At 46.8% G+C, this 16,297-nt stretch overlaps 1 protein-coding gene across 1 annotated transcript in view; it reads left to right on the top strand.

Moving 5' to 3' along the window:
* Nucleotides 1-9,457: 9,457 nt before the first annotated feature.
* The window catches only part of PLA2G4E (phospholipase A2 group IVE), a 60,281-nt gene continuing 53,441 nt past the window's right edge, over nt 9,458-16,297 (top strand). Inside the window, exon 1 of the mRNA XM_003791749.2 lies at nt 9,458-9,640. Coding sequence (XP_003791797.1) covers nt 9,458-9,640 — 183 coding nt within the window. The remainder of the gene's footprint in view (nt 9,641-16,297) is intronic.

Raw genomic sequence — 16,297 nt, 5'->3', positions numbered from 1 at the left:
TTTCTAATGAAAATAAGTAAAATCTCATACTTCCCAATTTCTGCATGCTCCATGTATGAGGAGCAAAGGGAAATGGAAATGGCTGCCATTTATAGCACACGTCCCTTCGTTGAACACTTTTAAGCATTTTCATTTTCTCTTTTAATTTTCAGTGATTCACATATAAACACTGTCCTGTGATGTAGGTGCTATACTAAGAGTTACATTCAGAGGTTGGAGTTGGTGAAATAATCTGCTCAAGGGTACAGAGCCAACACCAGGTAGAGCCCAGGATCTGAACCCCTGCCACCTGCCTTCAGAATTCACATACTAGGCTGCCCCAAGTGCTGCCAAAGCCCATTTTTATAGACAGAGCAGTCCCCAGATCATCCCCAGTTCTAGTTCAGAACTCTGGTAATTGCTGGATTGGCCCCTCCTGTCATAATCCGGGAGTCCTAGAGAGTGCCTCTTCCTCTCATGGATCTAGGACAGCTGAATTTGTAGTTCCTTCTGGGACTGAATTTTTCATGATTGAGGGGGACAGTCGATTTGCTCGGGACTGAGGGGGTTCCTGAGATGGGAGATTTTTCAGTGCAAAAATAGAGAAAGTCCATGGAAAACTAGGTCAATTTGGTCAGCCAGCCCAACACCTGGTCTTGAGCAGAGCAGTGAAGTGGGGGCAGAGAACAAGCCCACCTGACTGTGCTCTGGTGCTTGCTTTTGGCCTTTATGTTTATTAAGCCCACCCACTAGTACAACTGTCCCAATCAGTGTCTTGGGATTATACTAGTCAGAAAAACAACTTGCCCCTCTTGTATGAATGGGGGCCAGAAGTATTCGCCCCCCAGCACAGAGCCACAGAAGGGAGTGCCGGCTCTTTTCCAACCGCAGCCCTCCTCTGGGAGGGGCTGGTCCATGGGAGTGAGCACTGAATAGGCAGGGACATCCCATAGGAGGAGCAGAAATTGTCACTGTGGGAGAAAGCTGGAGTTCAAATCCTGGCTCTGTGTACCTTGAAATGGTTATCGAGGCTCGGCGCCTATAGCTCAACCGGCTAAGGTGCCAGCCACGTACACCTAAGGTGGCGGGTTCGAATCCCCAGCCCGGACCGCCAAACAACAATGACAGCTGCAGCCGGGCGTTGTGGCGGGCGCCTGTGGTCCCAGCTACTTGGGAGGCGGAGGCAGGAGACTCGCTTGAGCCCAGGAGTTGGAGGTTGCTGTGAGCTGTAATGCCACGGCACTCTACCCAGGGGGACAGCTTGAGGCTCTGTCTCAAAAAAAAAAAAAAAAAAAAGAAAGAAAGAAAGAAATGGTTATCGAAATTCTTAAGCCTCTGTCTCCTCATCTCTAAAAGGAGACAGCAATAACAATTTCACAGTACTTGTGGAAGGATTGCACGAATGCTGACTATGAAGAATTTGACATAATACGGTACCTGACACATAGTGGAGGTACTGTATAAATGATAGTCATTATTTTAAAATTGTTATCATCATTTTAGAGATGGACCTGCATCCTTATAGGATACAGATCCATAGATGTGAATCAATTTTATTCACATAAGTGATCACTGATTCACATATAAACCGTGTCCTGCTTCATGACACTTGCTCCACTGCCTGGTTTGAAAAGCCAAAAATAATATATTAATGTTGTCAGAGCCCAGGTTGTAGTTCAGATGGCTGCCGCCAGGGGCAGTGTTAACAAGTGACTGTTGTCCATACAATTTGCCGGGCTGCCCCACGTATGGAAGAGTGGTCCCCAAGAGCACACGACAGACTCATCACTCCGTACACATTCCACAACATATGCTTCTAACCTCACTGTAGCAACATTATGTATTAATTAACCAGCACTTACATGTATATTCAAAGAAGGACTCAATTCAGAGCAAAATTCAAAGACATAAATTCCTGGGCAAAGGCTCCTGCAGGGCTAGCATAATTCAGTGTGAGCAGGGATTTTCCTCTTCATGACTAGGAAATCCATCAACAATAAAATGAATAAACAAATTTTGGTGTGTAGTGTTCCATTCATGCAATGGAATCGTATGCAGCTACAAAATCACTCTATTTACACATGGTATGAATGTAGTTCACCAACATAATGTTTAATGTAAGAGGCCAGGCATGAGAGAACAATATTGGATGACTGACCTATATAAAATTCCAAGATTGATCAAACTAATTCTGGTAGTAGAAATCAGAATAGTTTTCCCTTGGAAACCACAAGCTCTGTGATTGGAAGGACAAGGAAGTTTTCTAGAATGCTGGTTACCAAGGAAAGGTCGCCAGTGAAAATGCCCCAAGCTGCACCTTTATGATACATGCATTTTCCTGTGTGTATGTTAGGTTCAAGAGTTTACTAAAAAGAAAAAAATCTGGGGGTGCCAGCAGATATCTGCATTGTCGAACATGGTAACCTTTGATTTGTCTCTGCCAGGGTGATCCCAACACTATTCTCTGTTAACTCCTCCCCAGGGATCTATGTGGGGGAGTGGGGGTGGCCAGGACTGACCTAGCTCAGGATGTCATCGCCTTGGCACTGGGTCTTGGCCCAGGGGACTGATCAGAGCCCTTTGCTAGGATAGCCTGTTGAAACAATTTCCCTGGTGTTGGGTTGCTAAGCTTGGGCTGCTGATGGCGATATCCCCTGCAAGTGGAGAGAGAATGAGGTCAGTGGGTGGAGAAGCGCAGAGGCACAGAAGAAAAAAGCAGGGCACAAGAGTCCTGGCTGCTTCAAATCCAAGGTTCTGACCTTCCTCAACTTCTCAGAATCTTCATTTCTTTCAGTTCTGTTAATCTGGCATTGTTCCCAGCCAGGTGAGGCAATGAACCAGTTTTTATGCTTCAGCTTGCTTACTTTGGCTCCTACCTGCAACTGAAAGAGCCTTAACGAGCCCACTGAGCACCAGGGTGGATGGCAGGACCACTGAGTGAAGGAGGCACCCCCGCAGGGGCGGAACTTTCTCTGGAGAAAGTGTGAACAGCATGAATTACCCTCATCCAGGATAGTGTAAGTGCTCCTCCCATGTCAGGAAGGTTTACAACTTGACCAAGGCGTTTTACATAATCTTGTCTGTGCCAGGGTGATGGTTAGCCCCCAAGGTCTAGCCCCCAAGGACATATAATCACGTCCTAGTTTGGCATTCAAATTGAGATTCTTTTCTTTGGAGATGTCAATCTAATTGGCTTCAAGCCTTCAACCTATCTGGCTTAGAAATATTTGTGGTTATCTCTTCTTGGATTTCTCCCAAGAGTGATAACCACAAAACCCTCAGTGGGATGCTTATTCATTCCAGGGAGTGGGTCCCAGCCATGAAGGAAGAGGAAACTGACAACCTCCCATTAGCCCTCAGCCCAGGTTTTCAGCTGACTCCTGTTTACACATTCAGTGCCACATGGTGTCACTGTTGAAACACAGACAAGAGGGATCAGTGTGCTCCACGTAATGGCCACAATGTGGCACACCTCCTGGGGGCAGGACACAACTGCAACAGGGATTATAACCCAACAAAGGCAAACATTGTAACCTAGTTCTTTGTACCCTCAAATTAACCTGAAATTAAAAAAAAAAAAAGCTAGAAACCGATTGAATGTATACCAGTAGGAAAATGATTAAATATGTTACATATATACTATTATGTTAAAATAATGGGTAATGCTATAAAAGTTGACTTGAAGGAATGTGCTTAATGAGAGTAGTTTGTAGTATACGATCCCATACTTTATTAATAAATTGAAAATTGTGCAAAAAAATTGAAAGAAAAGAAAAGAAACACAGACCAGCTATCACCCTGTTGTTGCCCCCATAAACGTTGATAAGATACAGATGCTTCGGCTACTCACGAATTGTCCTCTCTGCTGACTGCAGGTCTGGCAGGCTGACCAGGGACCCCCCACCAGCACCTGGTGCCTGATTTGCCCTTTTGTCCCCTTTCTGGGATTTGAGACTGGGAGGGCTTCCTAAACCATACATGCAGCCTCCACAGCCCTGGAAGCAGGTGGCCCCGGTTAGCCCTACATGGCTCCAGATGTTTGCGCCAGCCTCATGGCTGCCTTCCCCAGGCCTGTGGTGCCAAGGTACTGGTGAGGCCTGAAGGGTCGCTACACTGCAGCTAACCGGTGCGAGCCCGGAGCTACCTTTCTCTCCCTATTTCTGTGTTCTGCCCCTAGAATGAGGGTGTGAGAGCCAAACTAGCTCCATTTTGTTGTTTACAGCACAAGCTCCATTCTTGGCTGTTTACAGCACAAGCCCCATTCCTAGCTGTTTACTGCATAGCCCTTCCGTCCCAACCTCTGCCAGTGAAACCTGCAGGGCCACTCCCTGCTGCCTTCCCCCACCCCAGGTTGCACAGCCACTGTGCTGTAAACTGAGTCACCTTAGGCAAATAGCTGCTATAATAAACAGTAAGTTTCTATTACCTTGAAATACAGGTAATCAGGTTACACCAACTCTATCCCCCGGTTAAGGGACCCCCCACCCCTCACCTGTACCAATCCAAATTCACCTTTACTAGTGAAATCATCAGCTACCAATGCAAATCTTCCTTTACTTCCCCCTTTACTAATGAAATCACCAACCACCAATGCAAAGTGTACTCGTATCCGACCCTACCCCTCTTGCTTTCTGTACCCAATAAAAACTTCCTCCACCCCAGGTTCGGAGCTCATCCTAGGCTTGCATGCCGGGAGGGTCCAGACTGGTCTGAATAAAAAACCTCGCCTCTTGCCTTTTACATTGGAGTGTGGTCTCGGATTTGTCTGCTGGGGTCTTTTGGAAGAATTTCGGGCATAACAAGGGAAATTCTAAGAAGGCCCAGCTCTAACCCCATTTCCTACTCTGTCATGAAGAATGCCTAAGAGCTGGGCAGGGGAAGGGAGGGCAGGGAAAGGACAAACGCCACCACCCTAAAGCTGTTCTTGAAGGAAGTTGGGAAAATGCCCACCTCCACCTTCTGGAGAGACAAAATAGATGATATATCTTATTTTTTTGTAAAAATATTACTTGTAATATTGAGATCATTTGAAGAGTTGTAAAAATACCTATAATAGTCCCATGACTCAGTTCTGGGATTCAGCTAGGTTACAGAAGCTGCACTTTCTACAATGGTGGAATGGGCCAGAAAGGCACTAACATGGATTAGGGCCTGGTGTTTAGGAGGCGTTAACTTCTCACACTTCTGTAAATCCAGCATCCTTATTATCTCTGCTTTGCCAAAGAGAAACTAAGGCCCAGAAAGGTAACTTGCCAATAACATGCTCAAACACTGTGGGAACCATCCCCCTGCCCCTACACACAAACACACACCCCCATACACACACTCCACTCTTGCTGCGTCTCTGATGGGTGTGCGCTGTCTGCTTTTTTCTTTTTCTTTTTTTTTTTTTTGAGACAGAGTCTCACTTTGTCGCCCTCGGTAGAGTGCCGTGCCATCATAGCTCATGGCAACCTCAAACTCTTGGGTTCAAGCAATTCCCGTGTCTCAGCCACTTTTGCATCAGGAACTCCCAACTGAGCCTCGCCTCTCTGTCTTCCCTGACGTCACTCACTACTTTTTCCAAGGCTGTAAGGAGATATCCCTGGATCGGGGCTGGAGATAAGTCAGCTCCTTATAATGATAAAGCCCCATTCCCCCTTTTTTGGAACAAAATTAAGTGGACTTTTGTTCCCTGAAACCTAAGTGCCTTGGGCAGAGCCTGTCTTCACATAAGACAAAAGCAGCAGCTACTATGCCCTGAGGTTCTCTGGCCCAGGCCCAGGCTCTCTCTACTGGTGGATATGAAACACTTTTAGATTTTCCACTAACTGTCCCCAACTATACTCTGTCAAATCCTCCTCTCCTGCTACAAATAGATATTTGAGCGAAGAGAGTCTGAACAATGTGAGACTACAACCATTTAAATGACATATGTTACTATGTGTCTTTTGAAATTATTTGTTAATTTTTTTCTTATTCACTGCCCTAAAATTGAAGGTCTACAGATGGATAGAATGTTCATTAAGTATTCATCTTCCAAAACCTAGAGATATACCCTCCACAACTAATTAGTCAAATGTGCCAAGAAGCAATTCTGGAAATTTTAATTTAAGGATCAGAGGGACAGTTCTTTTGGAGTGCCTTGAGATCTCTTCTGCCGGATAACCCCTTTCTCTATGTGATCTCCACCCTCTGCTTCTCACAAAGGGGCTTTTCTTGTTAGAGAACACACTTCCTTTAAGAGCCTGGTGCTGCAAACTAAGGCTGCCTTTTTTGCTATCTGTAAGATTTTCCAGTCTAAATGATTATTTTAATCTAACAAAGCATCCTGTCATTCTAATCACACCATTAAAAATGCATTTTCTTTACTGATACTTTTTTTAAATTAAAAAAATAAATAAATAAAAACAAGGCTGACCACAGTGGCTCATGCCTGTAATCCTGGCACTTTGGAAGGCTGAAGCGGGAGAATTACTTGAGGTTCAGAGTCTGAGACCAGCAAGAGTGAGACCCCCATCTCTAAAAGATATATAGAAAAATTAACTGGGTGTGATGGCAGGCACTTGTAGTTCCAGATACTCAGGAGGCTAAGGCAGGAAGATCACTAAAGCCTAGAAGTTTGAGGTTGCACTGAGCTATGATGCCACTGCATTCTAGCTGGGGCAACAGGAGACCCTGTCTCAAAAAAATAAATAGGAAAAAATTTAAAATAAACATAAATTATTGATCTTTTTTCCAATTTGCAGTGAGCATTACTTTTGTGAATAACCGGTGCAAAATAAAACCAACAACAGCTAAAATTCCATATGGTAAATTTTTAAAGAATCATAACTTGAGGATAAAAAATTGATTTGGCAAAAATTAGACTTGTAAAGAAACAGTGGCCACAAAAGAAAATTCCCAAAGATAAAACTCTAACAGGTAAAAATTCATGGCATGTGGAAAAGGCTTGATCCCCATGAAAATAAATGGAAAAACTGGAAGCAGATAAATATTTTTCTGTGGAAAATTGATCAAGACCAAGAAACTAAACTGGCTTAACTGAATTTGCTCCAGAAAATGCTTTTTTCTCTTTTGCCTTTATTTAAAATTACGTATGCAGCCCCCCGCCCATTATCCACTCAATCTCATTCGCCTCCTCCATTACAAATTTTAGGTATTTTTCATAAAATGTTTTCTAGATAAAAGTTTATTAAATTAGGATACTTTTTATAAAAATGTTTACATTTAACAAAACTGAGTTAAAACTTTCCCATTTTATAAAAAAAGGGGGGGTTATAAAAAACATACACACATGATAACCACACATCAGGGCCAAATATACCATCTTCAACGTAACCCTCTCAGCTTATTCCCAGCTTTTCTCCATTAAATGCTCTGTTACTTTTGCAAATCATCCCATGCTTTTTGCTTTGCTCTTTTTCACCACTCTTTCTTTCCTCTCCACCCTCTCCATTTCTGCCTTTCATTCTTTCTTTTCTGTCAACATTCACCAAGTATTATGCCTCGGGCACTTTGCTCAAAAGCAGTCCCTGCCTGGGGGTGGACCGCTGAAAGGGCAGGGTAAGATGGGAGCTCTAACAGGAGGGGTGAGCACTGTTGTAAATTTTGGATTGTGTGTATATTTAAGTTCAGAGCATACTTTCCGTTAGGAAAAATGCTGATTTAACCCATCCTGGGCCAGCATTACCAGGAATCCTGCTGAGGCACCCCCAGGAGTGACCAACCGTGCTGCTCCCCAGGACCTGGCCGGCAGGAAATGGGCCTTTTGCAAAACCAGTAGCCAGGTGGCCTGCAGGGCTTCTGGGCACCTGGTGCTTAGTGAGCGAACATTTGTTGGAGTTGTTGTTTTGGCTGACGCTGAAATTCTTTCGCTTGATTTTTATTTATGATGTGTAGGAAGTGAATTTTACAGGGGACTAAGCTATGTGAGGCCTGGAGACATGCTTTAGAAACATTTCTAAAGGATAAACACCTTCAGATACTCCCTGCCACTGATCAGCTCCTCTCTGCTTTCCCATTTCTGCCCACAGGGTCAGTGAGTGGAGGTCCCTCCCCTGGCTGTAAGTCCCTCGCAGCCTGTAGGCAGGAGCTCTTCTTGCTCTGTCTGTCTATCCCATCATCATAGCCCTGCCTTGGAGCAGCCCTGGCATCTGGATCACAGTAGGGAGAAATGGCTCAATCAAGGAAAAGGTCTTCAAGGGCAGGAAGAAAGAACAAAGGGCAGGGAAAAGAAGCCTGGCTCTGGGCCTCACACCCAGACCACCTGCAAGGCTACTTACTCTCTCTGCAACTCTTCAACCTACCACAGCCTCCTTTTATCATCCTGGGCGCTCAGCTCCAACCACCACCAGCGGGCACCAGGTCAGACCCGTGACTGAGGATCTCACCGGTTGGCTGCCGAGAACCAGCATCCATTCTGGGTCTCACCTTTATCAGTCATGGGGAATATGCAGCCACCCCTTGCAGAGCCCTCCCACATGACTGAGCAGGGCAGAGTGCTCTGAATGGTGGCACCTGGGCTTCCTTTCACTTGGATTAAGCCTGAGACATATTTAACAAAAGTCTTTACCACATTCTCATCGCTATGTTTAATTTCTGATAGGGCTGTTTAGGTGAGAGACAGTCCACTGGGAAACTGAAGCCTCAGCAAAGAGAGGAAGATGATAGTGTTCCCAGGCAGAGAGGATGCTGGGGAACTGAGAACTAGCACACGGAGAGACAGAAAGACGCTCATTTTAAATGTAAGTTTAAAAACAGTCATAAACAGAGAGGGTCTCTTGCTTCGTTTTGTTTTTAACGTGGAACTATTACATATTCTCTTTAAGCTGCCACACATGGCATCTACCAAACCAAAAAAAGGGCTGAAATGAGAGGGAGAGTAAATGATTAAATTCTGTTCTGGCCCATGGAACAGCCCTGAACAACAGGCCAGACATTTATTTTCAGGGCTCAAAATAGAGATCTAGGGGTGTCAGGCAAGAGGAGAGTTGCTTCACCTTCCCAGGAAAGCAAGTGTCCTTTAGGGATCCAGATGGCCTCAACCACCTGACTTCCAGCCCTCCCCACTGTGCCCACACACACGCACATATTGAGTTTCACACTTTTAAAAATAGCTTCTGAGCAGTGCAGAGCTGTCTCTGAGCCTGGATCCCAGCAGGCTCCCCCTGGTTGAGAGCTGCCTTACGTAAGCCTAATTCTAGCTCCCTGCTTGTCTTTCACACAGCACAAGACCTTTCTCTCCACCAGAGTAGACCCAGATTGTTAGAAATATTCTCAGAGATAGATGTGAGACCCCTAAAGCTAAGCCCAGATCCTTCAGCTCCTCTCCTTAATAATTCATCTGGCTTATCTTCAGGAGGAATCTGATGGCCTTACTTTCACTTTCTTATAAAACCCCCTTGAAATTCCCCAAGGAAGCCCTGACAAGGCTTTGCTCTTACGGATCATCTTCATCTTCACACAGCCTGTCCCAAGCTGCAGAGAGGTGACTGGAATGAATCTCCAGGTCTCAGAAGGCCATCCTGGCCTGGGGACTAATGTGTTTGTCCCACAGAATGCAGAAGGGGATGAAGAAAGTAGCAGGTCAGGAAGAAACGTCAGTGCATTTGAGGATACACAGGACCTGGAAGCTCCGGATCCCCCACCTTTACCTCCGATGGCCCTTGAGTGCTCTCAGGTACGTCTGTATTTCTGGGGAGAGAGCTTCCTCACCCCTTAAATTTCACCCCAGTTTCATAACTCTGAATAAGATCACTTGTGTCACCGCAGTGTTAAGAGCTTGTCCTTTTGTTAATTTCTTTCTTCCCCAGAGGAGTCCTTTACCCCACCCCATCACCTACCTGCCTTTCCTTACCTCTCTGCATGTTCCAAAGAGCTGTTGACAACAGTGGTGACTTCTTATGGAGCACATTCTGTATGCCTGATACTCTGCTAGGGAGGGATACTATCTGCATTTGGTGAAGAAACTGAGGCTCAGAGAGGTTACGGAATTTTCGCAAGGTCACACAGCTAGTCTCGATGGGTAATCTAGGGTGGAGGGTATTTCTGAGGAAGTAATACTGAGAAGAGTGAATGGGATCGTGCATGTAGATGATGTAACAGAGTGTCCTGGTGCAAAACAGGTGCCCAAACCGTGTGATGTTAGCAGTGGCAGAGCAGGCTTGTGAATTTAATCATAGGCAGCTCAGAGACGGGTGGGGAATATATTGATGAAGCCACCTATTGGTTAGTGAAGAAAACCCTTTAACAAGAAATTCTCATCTGGTAAATTTTGTGGGCTACAAAAATTGAACATCATCGTTAGCTAATGATCAGGCAATCCATGTCTGCTTCTCCTCTCGGTGGGTGTGGGAGCTTCCTGTGGGCTCCCAGCGATTTGGGGAGGTGGCGTGTTCTTGTGCCCCTCTGGCTGCTGTGGGCTCAGCAGGGGTACTAGGCTGAGCTGTGCAGGGGTCAAGCCTTGCTTTTTTCTGTTGGCAGAGGCCTCGCTCTCAGGGAGTGCTGGCCAAGGTCCTGCTGTTACCTCCTATGGAGCCCTCTGGTCTCTGCCTCCCTTTCCCTGGTCCCTGGCTTGGTGGATCCATCTTGAGCCTCAACCATGGGGTCACCATTCTTCCCTTCATACCTGTGTCCCTCAACCCAACATTCACCACACAAGTAGCTGAGGGACACTGGAGGGATGACCCAGTCCTCATGAGGACACCACTCTACCCCCTACCAAGCTGACTGTCCCATGCAGGCTCAGGGCCTCTGCTGGTGACCCATCTCAGAGTCTCATGTAAAAAGTGGTCAAATGTTTCCCTCAGTTTCTCTGTCCTGCACCATGCCACCCTTTCTAAAGAACAATCTTCTCCCAGACTCTGGTGTGCAGGCTGTTCTCCTTTCCTTTTCCTGGCCCCAACTCCTTTCCAGAAGTCTCTTCATCTCATTAGCCAGGCCGCTCTTGATATTATGAAAGGGGAGATGAGAACTGGGACATGCCATCTCTGTGGCCTTGCTAAAGAGGCCAATGGCCTGCTCTTGCCTGCCCGGGCGTTGTTCCCCTCCTGACTCACACCTAGAGTGGCAGGTGAGATGTTATAGGAGCAATTAAAATATAATGGTTTAATATATGCGAAAGTGTTAGCCTCATTATAGTGGTTAAGAATCCTGGCTTTGGAATCAGACAGGGTTTGATCCCTTGCGCTGTCATTTGCCAGTCCTATCATCCCAGATAAGTTCCTTAACTGCTTCAAACTTTGGCTTCTGCAGCTATGGGGAGAAACGATGTGAGGAGTAAGCAGTGCGCTTAGCACGTGCCTGGAGCATACGAACTTGGAGCAATGGGGTCATTTCTGTGTTGTTATTAGAATGTTATCATCTATCATCATAGCACCCTGAACACACCCAATCTCATCTGATCTCGGAAGCTAAGCAGCATCAGGTCTGGTCAATACTTGGATGAAAGATTTTAATTATTTATTTATTTTCAAGACAGAGTCTCACTTTGTTGCCCTCGATAGAGTGCCATAGTGTCACAGCTCACAGAAACCTTAAACTCTTGGACTCAAGTGATTCTCTTGCCTCAGCCTCCCGAGCAGCTGGGACTACAAGCGCCCACCGCAATGCCTAGCTACTTTTTGAAATGATATCTTGCTCTGGCTCAGGCTGGTCTCAAACCTGTGAGTTCAGGCAATCAACCCGCCTCGGCCTCCCAGAGTGCTGGGATTACAGGCGTGAGCCACCACACCTGGCCTAAGGACATTATTATCATTTCTTCCCTTGGCCCCATCTTCTCCATGCTGGTTGGGGTGCCAGGATGAGGCTCTTTGTCACACTCCCCAACTTTGCAACAGCTCCTCATCTGCCTTTCCTTTTGGTCCTTGAGGGTCCCTTCCAGGCTTACTCCTATAGATTAGTCCTTTGGCTTTGCAGGCCCAGTTAGAGACTCCCATCAGGGGATCATTCAGGAACACTAAGGTAAACTGTCAGCTCATCAGATCAGCTGTGAATCACTTCTTACCATTTTCTGCCTTGCGCGCTTAGGTAACTCTTCCTGTGGTTTATCACACTCTTCCAAGATGACAAGGAATCACATCTGAGGCATGTTTTCATTCATTGTACAAATATTTACTGGGCTCCCACTATGCACCTACTCTTGTTCTGGGAGTGGGAGAAAGAGCACAGAGCAGGTCAGACGAGATCCAGCTCTCACGAAGCTTCCATGCTAGTGGGGGAGACAGACAGTAAGTCAGTATCTAACTATTTCCTTCTTTCTTTTTTTATTTTGTTGTTGTTGTTTTGAGACAAAGTCTCACTCAGTCGCCCTGAGTGGAATGCTGTGGCACACTCCTGAGCTCAGGGCCATCCACCCACCTCAGGCTCCCAGAATACTACAATTGCAGGTATAAGCACCATGCCCTATCTAGTATCTGACTACTTCTGATAGTGGCTCTCTCAGGACAATGTGATAGTGAGTGACCAGCAACAGGGAGGGAACACCAGTTGTGTGTGTGGGGTGACATCTGAACAAATAACTGAATGGTGCTAAGATTGATGATGAGGGGCGGCACCTGTGGCTCAGTAAGTAAGGTGCCGGCCCCCTATACTGAGGGTGGCAGGTTCAAACCCAGCCCCAACCAAACTGCAACAAAAAATAGCCAGGCGTTGTGGCGGGCACCTGTAGTCCCAGCCCTTGGGAGGCTGAGGCAAGAGAATTGCCTAAGCCCAAGAGCTGGAGGCTGCTATGAGCTGTGACACCACAGCACTCTTCCAAGGTCAACAGAGTGAGACTCCATCTCTAAAAAAAAAAGATTGATGATGATGTTCCAGAAAGGGTACATTGTACATGCAAAGGCCCTGAGGCAGACACAAGGTTGGTCTGCTCTAGAAACAGAGAAAACCAGTGTGCCTGGACAGCAGAGAGCAAGGAAGAGAGAAAAAGCCAGTGGGAGAAACTGAAATCAGAGCCTTACATTGAGCCAGATACGGCCAAAGGCAGCTTTGTTTTTGTTCTAAAACACAGTGGGGAACCTGGAGGGGGTGTTTAATCTGAGGATGGACGTCATCTGTTTTGTGTTTTACACAGATCACTTTGGCTGGTCTGTGGAGAGTGGAGAAGAAGCTAGAGGCAAGTGAGAAGGTTTCCCAGTAGCCCAAGGAGTAGTGGTAGCTGATACCACTACCCAGTGGTGGGGTGATAGCAATGGACAGTGGAAATGTACAGACTGGATTTTTTTGGAGGTAGAATTTTTTTATTTTTTTATTTTATTTAGAGACAAGAGTCTCACTTTGTTGCCCTGGGTAGAGTGCTGTGGCGTCACAGCTCACAGCAACCTCCAGCTCTTGCCTCAGCCTTCCGAGTAGCTGGGACTACAGGCGCCCACCACAACACCTGGCTATTTTTTTTTGTTGCAGTTTGGCCAGGGCCAAGTTCAAACCCACCACCCTCGGTATATGGGGCCGGCGCCCTGCCCACTGAGCCACAGGCGCCACCCTTGGAGGTAGAATTTACAGCACTTACAGACAGACAGGACATAGAATGAGATATCACAGGTGCCCCTCAGGGTTTTCCCTCAGTAACTGGGAAGTACCCTTTACTCTGCTGGGGACACTAGGGTAGAAATGAGTTAGGGTGGAAGAAGCTGAGGTTTCTGTCTTAGATATTTTATTTATTTTCTTTTGAGACAGAGTCTCACTATGTCACCTTTGGTAGAGTGCTGTAGTGTCACAGATCACAGCAACCTCTAATTCTTGGGCTTAAGCAATTCTCTTGTCTCAGCCTCCCAAGTAGCTGGGACTACAGGCACCTGCCACAGTGCCCAGCTATTTTTTTTTTTTTAATTGTAGTTGTCATTGTGGTTTAGCAGGCCTAGGCTGGGTTCGAACCTGCCAGTCTCGGTGTATGTGGCTGGTGCCCTAACTACTGAGCTATAGGTGCCAAGCCAATTTTATTTTTTATTTATTTTTTTCTTTTTGGAGGGACAGAATGTCACTTTGTCACCCTTGGTAGAGTGCTATGGTGTCATAGCTCACAGCAACTTCAAACTCCTGGGCTTAAGCAATTCTTTTGTCTCAGCCTCCCAAGCAACTGGGACTATAGGTTCCTACCACAACCACAACTCCTGGCTATTTTTAGAGATGGGGGTGGAGTGGGGTGGAGGGGTGGAGGGAGGAGGGGGGGAGTCTCCCTCTTGCTCAGGCTGGTCTCAAACCTATGAGCTCAGGCAATCTACCCACCTCAGCCTCTCAAAGTGCTGGGATTATAGGAGTGAGCCACCATGCCCAGCCCTGTCTCGGACATTTTAAACCTGAGATTCATATCAAAGTGGAGATGTCAGTTGGGCAGTTGAAAATATAAGTCTGGAGCTTAGGAGACAGGTTGGGGAGACAATCTGTTTGAATGCACAAAGAAGAATATACATGATTTCTCAGCCATGGAACTGGATGAGATCTCCAAAGAACAAGGTGAAGAGACAGAGGGGAAGGGGCAGAAGTCTGTGCTATCCTACTTTGCCCCCTTAAATGCCTGCTGGCTGAGGAAGAAGAGCCACCACAGGAGACACCAGTGAAAAAGTGTCCTGGGAGCCAAGGGACCATTCCCAGAAACATTCATCCCATATATCACCTTTCTGAGCCCAGAGTAGGCGGGCTGTGAATACTTTCAGAAAGCACGAGCTCTGTGGCCAGCGGCTGATGTCTTTCCCTCTGCTGGTACCTGCCGTTGAGTGACAGGTGCTGCCTAGTCACTGGCTGCTGGCCCAGGATAGCTTCCTACTATCTCTGATGTCAAGGCTGACACCTCTGCCTTGCTCAGAGGCCCCACCCACCCCTCCCTGCCTTGTTTCGAACTCCATGGCCCACAGCCCACACCCTTCCTTGGTGCGGGCTCTCCCTCTTTTGTGCCACCCACGGGGAGTGAGGCAAGCCGTTCCTACTCTGCACCCGACTCTGCTGTATCCCCTCCTCTGAGCTCCCCTCCCAGAGAGCTCCCCTCCCACTGCCTTTCCAAATCTCGTGGCCATTTCAAGACCCAGCTCCAGTCTCAGCACCCCCAGACACTCCCCACCAGCTTCATGTGGGTACTTGACGCCCTCCCCTTCAGGCCCAGCCCTCTGTATTAGGCCCTTACTTGTTGACTTCCTGCATCTCATGGGACATTCTCTGCCTCACCCTCATCTCTAATCTATCACTGACCTCATAGGAAATACGGGGAAACTCCTCTCAAATCCCATCCTTCTCTCTCCACCTCTGCCACCCACCCTGGCCCAAGCAACCACTTGTTGGGCATCTGAGCCACTACAACTCACCTCCCATCCCCAGGCCTGCCCAACCCTGTCCCCACCCAGAGCCAGGGTGAACTCATTCCCCTCACTTCTCTGCTTAATACCTGCCAGTGACATCCAGTCCCTTAAAATGAAATACCAAATCCTTACCATGGTGTCCAGGGCCTCATCTGAGCCACCTTCCCAGATAGCTCTCACCTTGTGGCTCCCGACTCACTGTGCCCCAGACACACAGGTTCAGTTTCTGAGCATGCCAGCCTTTTCCACCTCTTGGTATCTTGTGTGTGATGTATCTTCAGCCTGTGAAGGTTCTCCCCGCAGCCCACGTGTAGCTACCTTCTAATTTGCCTTCCAACTTGACCCAAAAGGCCATGTCTTCTGGGAGCTCATCCCTGAACCACCCCCTGTCAGAATCTCTCACCATCTTTCAAAGCAAACACCTTGTTTTTTTCCTCCTAGTACCTATCACAGTTAATGATGATAAATTGTTTTCATTTATTTAGTCTCCACAGAGCAGGTAACATATTTATTCTGCCACCCAGAACCTATATCAGTGCCTAGCATTTAGGAAGTGCTCACAAGTCTTTGTCATCAGTGAACAAAACTTTCCCTGTCTTCTCCAGCCCACATCAACCTTCAGACCCTTTGCTTCCCAAGTTCACTTATAGTTAAGTTCTTTCAATTTATTTCTTCTGTCGCAAAAATAATAAGAACAGCACTAGGCACAATTGATTAAGGTTTATTATATTCCAGTCTCCATGTGCTAGCCACTATATATAAAAAAAACACATGTATCTATGTGTGTATAGTATTTACATATTAAAAAATCTTTGCTGGGTTTGGTGGCTCACATCTGTAATCCTAGCACTTGGGAGGCCCAGGTGGGTAGATTGCCTGAGCTCACAGGTTTGAGACCAGCTTGAGCCAGAGTGAGATCTCGCCTCTAAAAATAGCCAGGTGTTGTGGAAGGTGCCTGTAGTCTCAGCTACTTGGGAGGCTGAGACTACAGAATCGCTTGAGCCCAGGAGTTTGAGGTTGCTGTGACTCCATGGCACTCTACCAAGGGCAAC

This window comes from Otolemur garnettii, unplaced genomic scaffold, assembly GCF_000181295.1.
Source record: "Otolemur garnettii isolate 467f Iridium unplaced genomic scaffold, OtoGar3 scaffold00050, whole genome shotgun sequence".
NCBI classification, from domain to species: Eukaryota; Metazoa; Chordata; class Mammalia; order Primates; family Galagidae; genus Otolemur; species Otolemur garnettii.
The sequence above is the reverse complement of the archived record's forward strand: the minus strand, read 5'-3'. Positions and strand labels throughout refer to the sequence as shown.